We start from the raw sequence: 19,069 nt of genomic DNA, 5'->3' as shown, positions 1-19,069 counted from the left end.
TGAAAGTTTTTTTAGTCCCTTCTAACTGCGAAAAATCGGTCGGCGGCTGTAAATCATGTCTGCACTGGGGAAGCATTGACTGACTAAACATTTCGACAGAAAGTACCGTGAACGACACAATTTTTGCGGGCTCAAATTTTCACGAATCGAGCCAAAGTTGAAAAATTTTAATTATTCGCGGGCTCTAATTTTTGCAAGCCGCAAGCACCTCACTGTAGCTTCCTCTGTGTTGAAATTTTGCCTGAATTGTTCATGGGATCTATTTTTCGCGAATTGCAGATGATTCGCGAAAATTAAGTCGTTTACAGTACTTTATTTCTTGTATACCTCAAATTAAGCAGTTGTGTTCAGGCTACTGCACTGTGCTCGATGCAAAGCCACAAACTATGCAAACTTTCATTTTGAATTCATGTATCTTGCCACCAACTGTGTACTACAAATCTAAGATATAGAAAAGAAATGTCTTAGCTATAGGGCTTTCTTAGTTGTAATGTTCAGAACATTTTTTACTTGATTTATGTTATTTTAGCTCAAAGGCATCTAGCAATGCATTACATGAGGAAAGCAAGAAAGTGGCAATTTATTGCAAAGATGATGACAAGGATAATTTAGCCCGCCTCATCTGCTAATCTGTTGCTCCCTGCAACGTCAAGTGAGGTGCCACGGCTAGGTGGCACAAGACGTTGTCCGATTTGAAGGGTCTGGCTGTATTCGTCCATCCAACCAGCAACGTTTCTCATTACCACGTGGGCATTAGCACTCCATTTAAGTAATATTCACTCCTTGTTCCACATGATACGTAATAAATGCACGGAAGATTTTGAGAGGCAGCCGTGTTGTGCTCGTTTCAGTGCATTTCAAATAGGGGTTTCGGTATATGATTCAGCATTATGGCCACTACTTGCCACTGCTTGATTAGAATTTAATTTGCACTTTAGTTTCCCTGCTCGCATGTCCCTAATAGTTGCGACTTACTTCCAGGGTCGTCTTGCACGGCCTTGTCAATGGCACGCTGAATGCTGCAGGAGAAGCCACCAAATCAGCTCACCAAGTGGCAACTTCCAAGGAGACCCTCACCTTTCCGAACGGAGCATTTTCTTGGAGATGGGTTTATACTCGTGAGGTATACTCTTGCAGGTGAGGTAAATAGAGTTCTTAACGAACTTGAGCGGCGTCAACCAACTCCTGCGTCATCCAAAGCGACAAGCAAAAGTATCAGACGTCTAAATTCTCGATAGGTCCAGAAAAAAAAAAAAAAAAAAAAAAACAGACCACCCAAAGCACGCACCTGCCATCGGAAGGTAGTGTTAGTGCATTGTCGAGCCCATGCAGAACGATGGATCCATCAACAGTGAAGCTAGACTGAAACAAACAGAAAAATAAGGCCACATTATCGATAAGTGCTTCGACCAAAAAGACTGAACATAAACAGCAATACCCCATTGTTTTCAACAGTGACACTAGAGAAACATAACGTATTTTCCGGTGTATAAGACACACTTTTTTTCCAAAATTTTCGGCGGTGCGACTTATACGCAGGTGCATCTTATAGACCGGAAAATATGGTATGTAGAAAACCTTTTTGCACTGGAACAGTAACTTTTTTTTTTTTGCTGTACTTTACTTTAGCGGTTGTACCACATGCATTAATATCTCAGTATACTATGTTATGTCAAAAAATTTTACACTACTAAACTACTCCTCAGCTTAAAAAAGGAAATGTGAGAACAAGAGTGTTCAGTCAAATCTCTCCATGGTGGTACTACAGTGCAATCTACTTATAACAATACCAGATATAACGAAGTACCGCTTATAACAATCAGTTTCTAGAGGACCATGCATTTTTGCATGGGGTATTCTGTCCAGATACAACGATCATCACTTAAACGATTGCATTTTCGGATTTTCTTATTATTGTTATAAGTGGATTGCACTGTACCACCATTGATGCAGTAGTTTAAATACTGTAAAATCTTTTTCTGAGCACTACATTTGGCATGCCTCACTTAGCTTATCAAGTTCAAAAATTGTCACAAGTAGCAAGTCTGAAAGCCCACCGAAGCTCAGTAAACACAAGGAGCTACAACTAAAATCACAATGACTCCGTAAACTAGCCTACGAAACTAACGTTCGCCCAAAACTTGATTATGCTTCACCAATCTGGAACCCCCATCAAGTCTACTTAACCTAATGTATCGAAGCCGTCCAAAATCGAGCGGCACGTTTTTGTAACATCGAGTTATTCGTATAACATAAGTGTTTCTACTCTAAAAAATCAGTGTTCTCTCCCTCTACTCGAAAACCGCGGTAAAATTGCTCTTCTGTGCCTCATCCATAAGCTCTACTATCACGATAATAATATACCTTTTCTTGAGCCTCCTAACAGATCTTCCCATCGAACCACTAATAGCAAAAGTTTCAAGCACCTAACCGGTAAAACTAATGCGTTTATTAACTCCGCTGTCCCGCGAGGCATCCGCGATTGGAACGACCTTCCCAACACCATAGTCAACATTAGCGACACCGGCCTGTTCCGTGAGGCGATTTCTACATTGTTTTCACAGTTGGCTACCTTATTTTTATATTTTATTATATAATTCTTATTTTGTTTTATTCTTTTAATATCATTTTTTTTTTGTCGAGTGCTTACATAGACGATATGTTGCTGATTTTTGACCTCATTTGTTTCTGTGTGGATTTTCCCTGCTATTTTTATAGCGTATACAAATGTATAATTGATGTTTTTTTTGTTTTTGTTTTTTCGCTTCATGCGCTGTTCTGTATTTTCGATTTTATATTCCTTGCCCCCCCTTATGTAACGCCCATTGGGCCTTTAAGGGTTGAATAAATGAATAAATGAAATGAACATTCAGAAACAATATTTAATAAACCTAAAAAACTTTAAAATCATAAATTTTTTTTTAATTTGATATGGAATAATCTGCTTTTGGTTGACAACGATAGTTATTTAACACCGCACAAGTCGAGGATCTCTAGAAAGAAACAGTCATACTCCACAAGTTACACTACCGGTGCCTGAAGGACTGCTTAATGTATTCATTTCTTCCATTGACTATCAGCAATTGGAATCTACTCCCCGAGGCGGTGGTTGCCTGTCAGTGCTTATACTCATTTTGCGCTCGAATTGATACGTACAATGATGATTCACTGTATTTCTAGAATTGTTTTACTCGTGTCATGGTCGCTAAATATTTGTACCTTGGGCTATTGTTGTAATAGCTGAGTGGTGATGTGCTGTACAGTTGCTTTCATGCATTATTTATTAACCCACACCTATTATAATCCTACATAGGACTGATAGTGTGTGAAATAAATAAATTCATAAATAAATTTCTGTGAATTGACCGCCAAGCAAAATCAAGTGAAAAGTGTAATTTTTTAGCCACCTGGAAGAGGGTATGATACTCAAGAGCTGCCTAGAAACTGTCTGACAAGAGAAAAACTATTTCGTAAAAGCCAATAAAAAATTGACCGCATCTCCACGTGGTGAATGATGTTGATTGGGGAGAAGCTCTGGTGGTGCTTGTCTGCATAGACGATGAGCGGCAGCATGCCCAGCCTTTTGTTTGTTTTCATCCATGTCAGAAAGAGAATGTGTGGTATGGAACGTGGTTATATACGCATTTGAGCATTTGACCGCAGCCCCCTCTCGTCTATAAACGTTGAGCCAATGCATGCAAAGTTTAACGCGATTATTTATGCATTTGACCGCAGCGCCCTCTCCTGTATAGACATTGAACAGCTACATGCAACGTTTCATACATGATATCCCCAGCTCTTGAGTTACTACCACATCTCAGAGCTCCCTACTCGTCCCGCAGTCGTGGCCGAGTGGTTAAGGGATGGACTAGAAATCCATCGGGGTCTCCCCGCACAGGTTCGAATCCTGTCAACTGCACAAACATTTTTTTTTTTTTTCATTGTTTTTTTTTTTAATTTTTTTTATATTGCTTTACACGAGCACGAGCACCAGCAAGATCAATATGAGCACGGACGCCGGACGGACAAGGCTAGACCCTAAGGAGCTTCACCCCTAAAACATTGGCACCATAATTCCTCAAAACTTGGATAGCTGTTAAGTGCAGGCTTAAATTGTAAGTGCCACGAAACAAATATAAAACACAGTTTAGAAAAAAAAGTTAATAGAATATACTAGTATTTTTCATCTGACCTACCACAGCTACATAAGGCTTAAACTTTTGATGACACTGAGATGAGTAAACTACCGTAATTTTAAAAAAGGACCATGTCATTGTTTTGACGAAAATATTCAGTGTTATCACTTTTTTTTTTTTTTTATAGACACCCTTCTTTGTCTGTTACTAAAAACCTAATTTCAGTATGAAACTATCGGGAGACTAAATATTTGAGGCTTATATGCAGAAATTTTATGGAGCCGGTTACTATAAACTTAGATTTTGCATTTTCGATTTTGCATCTTCACGTTCCTTTATTATGAAAAATTGTAATTTAAAAAACATAATATATGTAAAAAAACATTTTCCTATATTTTTTTTTATACCTGGAAAATGCATATTTTCTTACATTTCTTTTCATAATAACCGGAAACCGGTATTCCAGTATACATTCCTCCAGAAAAATATGTGGTTATCAACACCATTTCTCAAAGACAGATTCATTGAGCATATTCTATGTACTGGGGATATAGTACCTCATAAAACTAGTTCACAGGGCTGGAACTCTGCATGCCCTCCTTCTATATGGCTGCAAACACCACTGGCAAATATCATGCCAATTGAGTGAGCGGTTCAAAAGTTGACATTCCCAGGTAGTGTCCCCCTTAAAGGAACAATGCAACAATTTATTTTTAAATACCGCTTAGAATTATACCTTATCTTTCATAACCTATGAAACCCGCACCGGTTTTTTACACCATGCAATGGCAGTTGCAGAAAAAAACTGAGAAAAATTAACAGCATTTAATCTCACGACTCACAGCCAGAAAAAGCGGCCACGTGACCTGGAGCCGATTAAATGCCGCCAATGTTAAACATATATCCGCGCATTAAGGTTGGCAAAGCACAGGGCGCTTTGCCAACCAAGTATTCTTGGATCCCACTAGTGCCAGTATGCTTGAGTAAAGCGAAAAACATTCCTACCCAATACCGTTGCCCGGCCTCTTAATGGCCGGGCAACGATACGATAAGTGGACATGAGTCTTTGATTCCAAAAATTTCCAAAAACTTAATTTTTCTTAAAGGGCAACTCCACTTTATTTCAGAGATTTTGGGATAATGAGTGATTTCACATTAAAAAGCATTAATAAAAGACACTATGTCATTTGCGTTGCAAAGAAGGGGATATATATCATTAAACCTAACTTTAAACACAAGCCGAAACCAAAACTTCGGCTCCGTCCGGCAACATTGGCCTCGGACTGCCAAGAACCTGGCCATCATGTGGTATGAGATGTCACGTGATCCTCTACGCAATGTCGGGAGGAATTGCGGCAGGGGCGGCAGGCATGTGCCAGGCGCAAGTGTCGTTTCCACCGCACTCTTCACCATGTTTTGGTGTCTACAACATTGGACGACATCTGCACAACTGCAGCATAGGTCTGTGCACGTAGTGTCCGTAGAATGAAACTCAGAATGAAACTCAGAGAGACAATGATCCCAAACGGTGAGACGACGACAGCGGCTGTGATACGGGAGACGGCGGGTAACGGCGGAACGGCTCCCAAGAAGTGCGCTGCGCAGCCCAATCCTGTGGACACCACTGAGTGCCGAGAGGAAGCATTGCTAACGTAACCCGTTACGCTTGCCAGGAGAAGTAAAAACAAACAAATAGGAGCCATGGTGCCGACGTTTAGCTCCAATGTTGGCTACGCCCACGTCAGAGCCTTGACTGCGCTGTAGGTTGCGTCTCAATTCCCCCGCTCGAGTCGGCCGATTTCGGCAACTTGGCGAGTTGAAAAGTTTGCCAGACCATTTAAGAAACATTTAGACGGAACTGGGTCGTAATATTTGATGTGTGGTCTTCCTAGGTGATACTGAAGAGGACTGCGTTGTTTTTCAGAAACAAAAATGAAGCAAAGTCGCTCTTTAAATGGCGATCTTAAAATTTACAGCCATTTTGGCAAGTTTAAAATTTTGTGTATCAATACTAGTGCCATAATATCCATTTATCACATCTATGCAGCTTGAATTTGTATTGAAGTTAATGCTAAAACGGCATTTTCTCAAAGCACAAATTTTGAGCTCCTTGCAGATTTGCAGGAGGGATATATCAACCTTCAAGGCAAATATCAAAATATAGCTTTTTTTTTTTTTGCAATATGTTGTTATATGTGTGGCATACAATGTTGAGAGCAGATTTTTTAGGGGGGAAGCTCCTTAGGGGCTAGCGATGTCCGTATGTCCGTCCGGTGTGCCGCTGCTCGTAAGCTCACGAGCAAGAGCTCCTGAGCTCCTGTTCGTGAGTTCAGCAGCGAGAGCAAGAAAAAAAAGAAAAAAAAAAGATGAAAAAAAAAATAAAAAAATAAAAAGAAGAAAAAAAAAATAGGGGGCTCTGAGATGCCATCCCATCTGTCTTCTTAAAAAAAGAAAAAGAAGAAAACCACACATTCTTCTACTGACATGAATGAAAACGGCACCATCAGCACTACCTATGACCAAAATCAGTATCAAGAAAAAGGAGAAGAAAAAAGAGTAGGGGGTTCTGAGTTGCCATCCCATCTGTCTTCTTAAAAAAGAAAAAAGAAGAAAACCACACATTCTTCTACTGACATGAATGAAAACGGCACCATCAGCACTACCTATGACCAAAATTAGAATCAAGAAAATGAAGAAAAAAAAAGAGTAGGGGGTTCTGAGTTGCCATCCCATCTGTCTTCTTAAAAAAAGAAAAAAGAAGAAAACCACACATTCTCCTGCTGACATTAATGAAAACGGCACCATCAGCACTACCTATGACCAAAATCAGTATAAAAAAAAAGAAGAAAAAAAAAGAGTAGGGAGTTCTGAGTTGCCATCCCATCTGTCTTCTTAAAAGAAAGAAAAAAAAAGAAAACCACACATTCTTCTACTGACATGAATGAAAACGGCACCATCAGCACTACCTACGACCAAAATCAGTATCAAAAAAAGAAGAAAAAAAAAATAGTAGGGGGTTCTGAGTTGCCATTCCATCTGTCTTCTTAAAAAAAGAAAAAGAAGAAAACCACACATTCTCCTACTGAAATGAATGAAAACGACACCATCAGCACTACCTATGACCAAAATCAGTATCATCAGCACCACCCGAGCTTCACCCCAATCAACATCATTCATCACGTGGAGATGCAGTATTTACTATAAGCCTAGGAAATTTTTCAACTGATTTATTGTTTAATTACTTAGTTGCCACAGATTCAACACTGACCTTCCATGTGTTGTAAAATCCCTAATAATGGTTCAATCTCAAAAGTACTTCCAACATTGTACTCTTTATAATTCGTAGTATCTAGCCATGCATGAAGCATAATTTTTTGTTCAGTAAATGTTTGCCTATTGTTTCTGAAAACAAAGGCAGGTGAGTTTTAATTATCTTAAGGACTGCACTGCTGAATTAAAAACTGACTAGATATTTGCAATCAGCAAGAAAAACCAAACAAGCTTGTGCACTTTCATTGAGTTTCTCATACAATAGGGATAAAAGCTCCAAGACCAGTGTTTTCCCTTAAAGGGACCCTGAAAAGAAAAAAAGAATGTTTTAATTGAACAGTCTGGTTGGGACACACACAACAAAAAATTAGTTTTACGCAAAAAAAAAAGTTTTTAGAGCAATATTGACAGCGCGAGATGCGATTTAGTTGGCAGTCACCTCCTTTCCACTTCTTTTCTAGCTCAGCATTTCGGGAGCGTGAAGGAGAGGTGGATCGGCTTCGCCTTCACGTTGAGGTGAAAAGAGCAAACGACCAAGATGGTCATTCCAGAATGACCCATGACGTCATAGACTTTGCACGCAGATTTTCAAATAAATCTCTTGGCGTCAATATTGCACTAGAATTATTTTTTTTTTTTCGCGTAAAATTTATTTTTTGACACACGTGTCCCAACCAGACGGTTTAAAAAAAGACACATTTTTTTCTTTTCAGGGGCCTATTTAAATTGCATATGCTTTAGAAGGCTACACACAAACCTAATACAGGAATGATAGGTTTGCTGCATGCATGTAAAAAAGAACCCTGTTTAAGGGACATTGAACTCACAAAACATTTAACTGTATGGAAAAAAACAAATCAAAAGATCACTTCTTTTTTTTTTTTTAATAATGCAGCGTCTAAACTGCGACACGCAATTTAGATGGAGCTGTGACTTTGTTGGGGCCTGCAATTCTCCTCTTGTTATTTTTTCTCTCACAGCTTCTCTCAGTGTGAGGAGGGTGAAGGAATGGAGGAAAGGTGGATGTACCTCTTCTCTGCACCCACCCAATGGGAGACTCACAACTTCTATTTTAACGCCACTACAACGATGGCCTCAAAAAGAAGAAATTTTGGAGCTGGCGTAGGCAAGCACATAAAATAGTTCCAACCTTGAAAAACACGGTGAAGCGTGAACATTGCATTCATTAATTAAATTTTTTATTGGCTCATCTTTTTCTATCTTGGCGGTTAAAAAAAAAAAAAGGCTTTTGGGAGTGCAGCCTCTTTCTACATCACCTTAGAAAAGAAGAAAACTTGGAAAAACAAAGCTGAGCAGACACGAAAACAGTCCCCAACTGACTGCTGCCAGTAGTGGGTGCAAAAGCTAGTTGTCAACAGCCAAAGCCCCAACCAAATCCAGCCCCCCTCGTGGACTCCAAGCCAGGACGTGTGACGAGGGGTGGCTTCCCAGAGAGGCATGCACTGCATACCTTGCTCATGGGTAGGCACTTGGAGCAGCACTGAAGAGCAAAGTGGCGCAGAGTCTCCAGCTGCCGCACTTCCTCCGGAGGCGGGTACTGCTTGAACTGCGGCAGCACCTAGAGGTCACGTGTCCCCGGGTCAGAAATAGACCGGCCCAGAATAATGTCCCCTGCCGCCCTCTCCCTCCCCTGTAGCTGGCACGACACTTTTCCAACTCCCTTCGGGACAAACAACTCTACCATGGCCAAGAGTTAACACGCACACAAAGCCTCGCGACTAATTGATTGTGACAGGCGTGACGAGTAAACGTAGACGGCGACAAAATTCTCTTTTCACCCTTGGTATTCATTTCGTGTTGTGCGACTTTTGAGAAAGAACTGCAGACACCTTCAAGCAGGGGCAGATCCAAGGGGGGGGCGACGGGGGCGGCCCCCCCCCCCCCCCCCCCTCCCCCCCTTCTCGGAGAGCAATTTGACATGGGTGGACCCCTTGGTGCACAAGAAAGAATGGGAGAATAGTTTCAGAAATATTTTCTTTCAACGTTTTCTTTCTTTTCAGGGACCCTTTAATGAATGGCATTTATTTCAGTTTCTGCACCATTTGGAGAAAGCCAAAACCATCTACGAGCCCCTTTAAGAAGCAAAAGAAAAATATTTTTATCGTACCAAATGTAGCCACAGTTGTATAGAAAGCAATCTAGAATGACTTCCTAACTACATCCAAATTATGCACGGAATACGACCATCACGCTTCCAAATAAAAAAAACTGGCAACTAAAGTTGCTTCTCAAGTCCCTGGTAAAACTAGGGTGCCTCAACGTCCTTCTGCTTAGGGTGATGCCATCCTTTGTAGCACCCGATGCCGACAGCACGCGCTCACAGGGAAAATACAAACCGTCGAGAACAACATGTCGCCGTAGCACAGTTAGCGCCACGAGCATGTGCAAGGACACTCTTTCACGCGCTTCGGAACACAAAAGAAAAATAAGCGTAAGCATTCGCAACAAAATGGTCAGCCGTCACCCTAAGCAAAGCGCACATGAAGGCACTCTAGGCAAAACAAAACATTTAACCTGCTTGAACACTTCCGACTCTTCATCGGTGATATCGTATGACCTTGTAAGCGGCTTACAGATATGAGCGATAAGCTTACGTTCTTATGCTGTCTGAAGTGGCCACACGGGTATCATGCAGATTAACGTCAAAGATTAGCATGCAGCAATAAGATTCTCTTTTATCTTTATTATGAAAGGTTGCAAAACAACCGGCTCCCACCATCATGCAGAAAATGTTCTATGTTACCTACATACCCAAGCCTTTCACGATTATTGCACTTAATGTTGGACCAGCAGAAAGTCTGTTCTTTCATAAGGAAGGGTGTTCAAACCCCAGCTTGGAAGAGGGGGTCAGAATAATGGGATGGGCCATCTTATGGAGGTGGTTTAACTTTCCCGAGACGCTGCAACAGACGCCCCAAAACTTGCCTGCCTTTCCTAAGGGAGAGAGGTACCCCAAAGTCCCTTGTGCCCGGGAAAAACCAAAGAACCCATACCTCGTCGACAAAGGACACCTTGCTTCGCTGCACGTGGCCGAGCGTGGGCACCCTGACCTTGTCGGTGCCGTGCCTGCCCGGATTGAAGGCCAGATTCCTGCGTGGGAGCAGCTTGCCACCTTTTTGGGGCCTGGGCTTAGAGCCGTCCTGCGTGTCAAGCGTGCCAGTCCACTGCCGAGTCGTGCTCTCGTCGGCACTTCTCGAGATCCTGGGCTTCGACTTGGCCTCCCACTTGGAGTACACATCCTGCAGGTTCTGGAGAAGCTTCACCATCAGGGCCCTGTAAGGGAGACGACCGGTTTGAAACCAAACAGCCAGACTCCACAACCAAAACTCTGCACCTTGCCAGTGTGCAGAGTTCCCATGCATTTTTAAGAGGTCTTTTTTATGAGATACTGAGACTTTCTTTCAAAGGTCCATAGCATTTCATCACTTAACATTTAAAAAAAAAAAGTGATTGACAACATTCGACTAGTTATGCTGAGATATGACCGCAAATTACTGGGATATTCATGCTTCGTAGGTAACATGCCAATTGACAACTCCTTGAATTGGTTGTAGAGCTTTATATGAATCACGATGGCTCATGGTCATATCTCAATGAAAGTCCCTGCAACATAGTCAAATATAGTCAAATGCAACTGTGTGAATTGACCTTTAGAATGAGAGCGCTTTAAAGGGGCAGTGCAACAATATTGGGTGCCTGGTGCCACTGACCCAAAAGCACCTTTGTTATGGTGATATTTCAAGGATAAATGCGGACTATTCATGATGTGGTCATGAGGAATGCAATGCTGACATAGTCACAGAGATTAGCCCTTGTTGATGATTTATGAATGCAGCTCATGGACTGGACACAAGCACTGAGTCAGCTCCCCACTTATTTATTTACTCAATACCTGCAGCACCTTTCAAACACACAAAAAAAGCAAGGTAGATGAACAGGTAATCATCTTCAACAAGCTATGAACAAAGCACCGTGTAGAGGTGATAAAATACATCACATTTCGCGACAATGAAACCTTTATATTTCGCGAAGCATTCCTCACATTCATGACATATAAAGAAAATCAAACGACACACAAAACCACATTCATTGGAGTACAGCAAGGGCTGCAGCTCCTATGCTTGAATACAATTTTACCATAAAACTCCCCAAAGATAGCCCACCCCTATTTTTGGCTTGATTGCTTTTTTTAAACACGGAAAGATAGTAATAATAGTGTTGAGATCAATGATGGCCTCGGCGTAAATGATGACTGGAAAGTACAGTCATCTTTGCTTCATTGCCCCTTGCCACCATAACAAGCTTGGAAGGGACATGACCTAAAAATATCAATTTTTTAAACTTTTCTTGATTGTACACCAAAAGTTAGACCACTACATAATTTCACCCCATTTGCTCTTGATGTTAGGTTGGCTATCTATCGGGATTTTACGGTAACCTACTGTGTAAGTAAAATCTATTTCTTTATGCAATCATATTAGCCTGGGATTTATTTATTTTTACACAATCATATCAGTCAAATGAACCTACCGTTTCCAAAGCAGTATAAAAGTCATTGTTTGACAAAATGGAAACAATGGCAGAAAGTAATCTGCTCCACTGGGTAAATGTTTTTGGAAAATAACTCTTAAAAGCTGCAGCCTTACACCTATATTCACATACCATAAATACCGCGCATCCGTCCATTCCACACTAAGCGCTCATTCCCAAATTTGTAAGAGCTGAGGAAATATGCACAGTACATTTATATGTCAAATTAATGACCGAACAAGCGCCCATCCCGCATTTTATTTTTTTCTTTGCGACTATTTTCATCTTCTGAGTGGGCACTTGCCCGGTCCACAAGCGCGAGTAGGTTATGGGGAAAACAGGTAGGTTTCACGTAGGATGCCAGTCCGAGAGTGAAATACACTGAAAAAACTTCAAACTGCAACATTCCATTGTACTCTATTTCAGCATTTGTCTTGAGCGCGTCACACAGAACTCTCTGCTTTTTCCTCATTTTGCTAAAACATACCTAGCTGCTTAATTTTGAACTTTTTCTAATTTATTATTATCTATACTAGTTGGAGGGTCCCACACGATGCAGGTATATTCTGACCTAGGTATTCCGTTTGTTCTATATAATAGTTCCCATGTAACCTGTGGAAAATTACGAGTGTTTGAACATAAGAAACCCAAAGATTTGGAAGCTTTTGCTGTGGTATGATCTACATGCCGATACCAACACAACGAGGATGTGAGTTAAACACCTAAATACTTACATCCTGAAACCCTTTTTAAATGAGTGTTGTTGATTTCATAAAGAAAGAACTGGTTGTTGATTCTTTTCTAGAGGAAGATATGCACACAGTTTTATCTAGATTCAATTTTATTTGTCATTTTCTGCACCATATATATCTATTTTATCTAGATCCTTCTGAATGATGAAGTTGTCACTATCACAAGTTACTTCTTCATCTAATACCCAATCATCTGCGACCATTTTCACGCATGAAGTAAATGACTCATCAATATTGCTGACATAAATTTAATATAAGGTCCTAAAACTGACCCCTGTAGTACTCCTGATGTCACTTGCGCAAGTTTTGATTCTCTCCCATTTACTAGCACGTACAGGCATTTTTCGTGTAAATATTCGGAAATCCAAGAGATAACTCGACAATTACTATTAAAATGCGATAACTTAACTAGCAATAACTTGTGAGGTACCACATCAAATGCTGAACTGAAATCTAAGAACACAGTTGACAGTTTTACGGTTTTCCATTGCTCCAGCCAAACCGTGAGTGAACTCGGTTAATTGCGTGACGCAAGACAACTCCCTCTGGAAGCCAGGTTGTTTCTGATTCAATAACTTTCAGCCTTTCCACTCCGGTGAAGAAGGAAGACCAGCGGAACTGTGCAATGGAAAGTAATGGCCGGCCGCAAGTCGGCAAGCCAGAGTGGAAAGGCTGCCGCCATCTATGAGCGATGGCGGCAGCCAGATACGTGGCTTGCCCCCGTCGCTCATAGATGGCGGTAGGTGTCCAGAGTTTGGTGTCTTCATTTCTTTGGGGGGACACGATCCTGGGGAAACTAGCCCTTAACAGCTCTGCTGTAAAAGTAGACTGAGCCTGCACCCTTACTATATTATCTCTGATCATCCCAAAGGCAGGCTTAGTATGTTTCTGCCCCAGTCTCAGGTTTATTCAACATGGGTACAAGATGTGTTCAAGAATTTTACAACAAACGGACGTCAGTGAAATAGGACGGTAAATTCAAACAATGTTTCTAGGCCCAGATTTATGATCTGGTACAAGAGAAGCTATCTTTCAGTCATTTTGAAGAGAGAAATCATTCAGTTACTTTTCAAAAAGGGTTTTCAGATATAGGGACACTGAACGAGCACAATACTTTGGCAATGCTGTTAGTAGGAAATCAGGGCCAGCAGCCTTTGAAACATTTAAGCCCTCTAATAATACTGCTATATCTCATCAGCATTGAACAATATATTTTCCATGGACAAGCTTCCATCTAGAACGAGGAAAACACAGAAATAAACTAAGAGTTGAAACGTTCTGCATTTTGAGAGGCATCAGTGATGACAACGTCATCTTTCACGAGAGACTGAATATATATGTTATCCTTTTTATTTCCTTTTACGTATTTCCAAAGTTCTTTTGGGTTTCTTTTGATTTTAGAATGAAATAACTCAAAGAAAATAGATTTTGCTTTTCATATCTCAATGTTTTTCTCACTGGTTATTATCACTTTCAATTTCCCGGTATTTTCAGGTGATGGACAGTTTTTAAAAGCACGATAGATTCTTTGTTTTCATTGTGTCAGCTTTCATAGTTGTTTTGTAAACCATGGCTTACTTTTACTTTGTCTTTTGCTAAAACTTCATGAAGGGGCAAAGTAATCTTGCAATTCTAAAACCTTTCCCCCAGAAAGTGCCCAGAGTTCAGTTAAAAATAGGAGTCAAACAATGTTACAAAAAGAACAAAACATGCATCAAGAGCGACATTCATTTCAGGAATGTTAGCCTTTTTGTAATTAAACATAGGTCAGCTTCCACTATCACACATTTATACATGCTCCAAATTCATTTCACAAAGGACAGCACTTTGATTATCACTAATTTCTGAAATTACTAAAGTAGTCTTCACCAGATCTGGCTGATTTGTGAGAAAAAGGTCAAGAATGTGGATCGCTCGAGTAGGCTCTAACACAGTTTGAGTCGGCGCAAACAAATTCAGAAAATTGGCCATTACTGCAGTGAATCCACAGGCAGCCCCAGAAAAGACTTTTGGATTGTGCCAGTTAAGATCAGGCAAATTGAAATCGCCTTCTATAACCATACTATTAGATTTAATTGCCTGTGACACCCAATGCCTCGGCAATTGCCTTCGGGTATTGGCTCGTGTTCAATCGCTGCAATGACAAAATAAGTCAAACTCTAAAAATGCTTGCAGCTCAGTACAAGCTACGTGCTCTGCCAACCCCAATGTGTTTCTATGATGAATACTGGCAGTATAGAAATAACACCAGATAATGAGTTCACTTGTTCTGGGTAGCAAGTTGAGGGAATGAACTGTGTTTGCTCTTATGAACATCAAGAATTAAATGTAAGCACGATTTACTGAAAGTACAAAAAACATTTTACGGCCCCTTCAAAAAATATATTCTTGCACTGCACTAATACTGAGACCATTCTTCTGGAATGCAGTTTACTTATAAATCATTTTGGCATATTATTGAAAAAGGAAATAGACCCAAATTATTTGGTCAGGAATAGAGAAACAAAGCAAGAATTAGTATGACATTTGAAGCTTTTGAGCTTCAAAAGCTTTTGAGCTTCAAATGTCATACTTGGCTACTGCTGAAATCAAGTTTTCAATCCAAAATTCGAGCGCTTGTAAGGCTTTGAAAACTTTAATATTCAGGCGTTTCCGAGACGACGAAAGGACACTGAACTCCCGAACCAGATATTTTTTTTTTTGTGCCGAGTTAGAACACTTAGGTCACAAAATCACTCCTAGAACACTGAAATTCACCCACTCCCTCCTTTCATATTTTTTTATGTGCCTGGAAAGGACACATGTCAAAAAATAACTTTCCACCAAAATAAAAGCATGAGCACAATGTTTACACTGTCAGATCCATTTTGAGTTAGATGTGAATCCAAAATATGCTGCTAGAGCGTGTCCCGGCCAACATTTACACACCTAACTAGCCTGTAAAAATCACCGACTTGGCGTATCTAGCAATAACTTTTCTCAGAAATATGTTTTACTGGTCCAATTAACAAACCAAAGTTTCAACTCTCCATTCCCAAAAGAACTAAAATGATAATTCTAAAACTGAATTTTCCAATGGTTGAGCAGCAGTTGTTGGAAGGAGATCGAACAACAACCGTGTCTGCCTAGCTTATGCAGAGATGGTGCCACTAATGCTAGCAAGCCGCACAGTAGGAGCAGGGAGACGGACTTCACACTGAACTTTCTTTCAAGCACGTTTCAGTTCGTATTTCCGATATCCGCCAAAACGTAAGCAGATAATTAATTCTTAGCTCGTGTTTTCACCACAGCGGGTGTCACGTGATAGTGATAAATAGAGACACTAAACGCTGCTTTGCAAATCACATACCCTTGTTAACAATTGTTTCTTGCTTTCTGCAACTGCGTCCACAGTTCAGTTTGCCTTAAGAGACACAGGAGGCATATTTTCGCCAGCACTGGTGATGACAAGCGCCCCCAATGCCTGCGCTCACCTGCGCTTTCCGGCGTTGGTGGTGCCATCTCTGAATAAGCTGGGCAAACATAGCCGTCGTTCGATTTCCCTCCAGTGAAAAAAATTGGTTTTGAATTTTCATTTTAGTTCTATTGTGAGAAGAGAATTGAAATGTTGGTATGTTAATTGAACCAGTAAAATATGTATATGAGAAAAGTCACAGCTTGATACAACAAGCCTATCATTTTTATGGGCCATTTCGGTGCGTACATTTTTTGGGTTCACTGGGGGACACGCTGCATATTGAAACGTTGACCCCAAAATAGAAGCATGCTTCGAATCGCTCAAATGAGTCTCACAACGTAACTATTTTCATTTGATTTGGTTTCATTTATTATTCCCCCAGGGCCCGAAGGCATTACAGAGGGGAGTGGGCGGTTAACACATAAAAGTAACATAGTTGAGTGAGGAAAAAAAAAACACGCGCTACGCAACATTTGTTAAAAAGTTGGTAATAACATTTTTAAAATCAACAGTGTTAGTTATTGAGACTATATGTGCGGGAAGTCGACTCCAATCAATGAAAGTTGGTAATAACATTTTTAAAATCAACAGTGTTAGTTATTGAGACTATATGTGCGGGAAGGCGACTCCAATCAATGAAGGTCTAAAATGATGCTAAATTTTTTTTTTCCTTGGAGGGGGGGGCGGGGGGGGGGGGTAAGTTTGTTTGTTTGTTTGTTCATTTTTATTTTTGACACAACTGTCAGGGAGGTTGGGACAAAAGGCGAAAACAAATCACCTGACTAGGTCCCAACCCCCGTTACAGCACTCAGCAGCAGGCCACAGGAAATGAATCAAAAACAGCATAAATCAAAAATAAAACAATATCTGAGAAGATAAAAATATGAGACACAAAAAATGTACAATCTATTGTGATGTGAACTGTACTAGGAATACACACTAGGCACATTGAAGTATACCGTAAGGTATTTTTTGAAAAGTAACATGGACGCTATTGTGTGGGCTAATTCGAATACACAATAATTTCTGTTAAGAAGATTGGTTATCTGGTAGGATATTTTTTGTGTACCGTAATTAGTTCTTATTTTAGGTTTTGAAAACTGCTGGTTCTATAAACCAAGTGTTCTATAAACCAGTGTCCAAAAGCCTAGACCCAGCAATAAAAATGGGATAATAATCTCAAACGTAGGCTCTTGTGAAGAGAGAGGCTGTGCATAAAACTTTTTTTTTTTTTCTTTTTGCAGCACTCTTGGCATTGGTGTTGTTCTTTGAGCTTCGTGACTGTGTTTCTAATGCTCTTGCACTACGATATGTGTGAAGGTTTCTAAAAAAAAAAAAAGAAAAAGAAGGAAGTCTTGCAAAAAGCAGAGCCCCCTCCTGTATCATGGCATCAGCATAAACAAACGTGCCCTGCCACGGCCCCGGCAGTTACCGAAGATAGGCTGCGAGTACCCCAGCGAAACAGAACTATGGCGCGTACATTGGTACGCATTAAAGGGAGGCTGAACCGAAATTTGGATTTCGCAAAATAAGGCCACAGAAGCGTTTAACGGGACACTATGAACTCCAAAACATTACTCATACATTAATATCTCAAACGGACGGCCGTATTTTTCGAAAAGAAGGGCACAATCAAGCGAGGACTACGACATCACAATCATCCTGGAACAGTTGAGATACAGGGAAAGCGGATTCGCTTCTCCCCTCCTCACTTCGGTTCACCTGCTTGAGGGGACGAAGCGAAGAGGAAAGGGAATAAGAATTGTGACGTCACATGTCTCGTCAGCCTTGTCAGCCGTGTTCAATCGCGCACTTCTTTTCCAAAAATATGGCCATGTGTCAGATATATCCCTGTATGAGTGAGGTTTTTGGGCTTTGCAGCGTCCCACCTATCGCTTCCGCCTTGTTGTGTGAGCTACAAATTTTTTTCCAGTATCCCTTTAAAGTCGGAGAGGTGCAATTGCGCTGGGTTGACAGTATGAACTGCTGCTTCGTTAAGTGCTCCAATATGTGTCGTGTCTCGTGGGTACGAAGTTTCAGTTTTCAACTCGCCGTCGTTTGTTTTTAGGGCAGCGACAACTATGGACCCGTAAGGCGACGCAAGAAATTTCGTCTCCAGATCATGTCTGCCACTGTATAGGCACAGCTGACATAATTTACACTGCCGCTTCATGCGCTGTGTTTGTTTTTGTGTCAGTAACTCTTGTATATTTTAGTGCCAGTGGGATAGATTGGAATACCATCCCACGCTCACGGTTATGCAGTGCCAATAAGTGGCATAGCCAGGGAAGAGGCTTAGCTGGTAACAGAAAAATAGTGTCCTGAGCATAAGTAGTAAGAACAAATCATCGTCCTGCGATTTGGGCGACAACGGCTTCCTGGAGTTCCACCGGCACGGGATGTCCGTCCATACATTCAGATGCGCACTGTCGTGTGGAAACTTGTGAAAGATAACCTCCGGGCTGGTCAACCGGTAGTTCAAGCAGGCAGCAACAGAACATCGCGAGCCTATGGATCTTTCGACATTTATCGCAGCTAGGCATCAGAGATGCGGCCCACACTCATTTCATAAACAAAACGTCGTTCTCCACTGCAACAGTGGCGAGACGAAACAGACTGCTCCCAGCTCTCCGCTCTGAGAATCGCGTAGGGCAGCACAAACTAGCGCATCCATTTTACGGTGATCACGTGGGCACCGTTGAGCAAACACCGAGAGGAGAAACTCATGACGTCATCATTCAATTTCGCTCCGAGAAGTAAAACCAAACAAAATGTGAGAATGACGTAGACATGACTCTGACGTAGTGGCTCAATGTTGGCTGCTCCAACTCGGCGGTATTCACTGGTCTGTTGATTGTGCCCCACGTCGCACACTAGAGCTAGCAGATTTCGGAGACTTGGTT

The 19,069-nt window shown here is 41.1% G+C and overlaps 1 protein-coding gene across 2 annotated transcripts in view; it reads right to left on the bottom strand.

Annotated features, from left to right (window-relative positions):
• The window catches only part of LOC8027559 (glycerol-3-phosphate acyltransferase 1, mitochondrial), a 108,930-nt gene that overhangs the window by 41,280 nt on the left and 48,581 nt on the right, over positions 1-19,069 (bottom strand). For both annotated transcript variants that reach the window (XM_029989315.4, XM_029989306.3), the window contains exons 2-6: positions 10,421-10,700; positions 8,878-8,985; positions 1,289-1,362; positions 1,078-1,185; positions 976-1,019 (exon numbers count right to left, since the gene is read on the bottom strand). In XM_029989315.4, the coding sequence (XP_029845175.2) occupies positions 976-1,019; positions 1,078-1,185; positions 1,289-1,362; positions 8,878-8,985; positions 10,421-10,693 (607 nt within the window). In that variant the 5' untranslated portion in view covers positions 10,694-10,700. The remainder of the gene's footprint in view (positions 1-975; positions 1,020-1,077; positions 1,186-1,288; positions 1,363-8,877; positions 8,986-10,420; positions 10,701-19,069) is intronic.

The sequence above is a fragment of the Ixodes scapularis genome, unplaced genomic scaffold, assembly GCF_016920785.2.
Source record: "Ixodes scapularis isolate PalLabHiFi unplaced genomic scaffold, ASM1692078v2 PGA_scaffold9__187_contigs__length_104089568, whole genome shotgun sequence".
Lineage (NCBI taxonomy): Eukaryota > Metazoa > Arthropoda > Arachnida > Ixodida > Ixodidae > Ixodes > Ixodes scapularis.
This window is presented reverse-complemented; position numbering and strand designations above follow the sequence as displayed.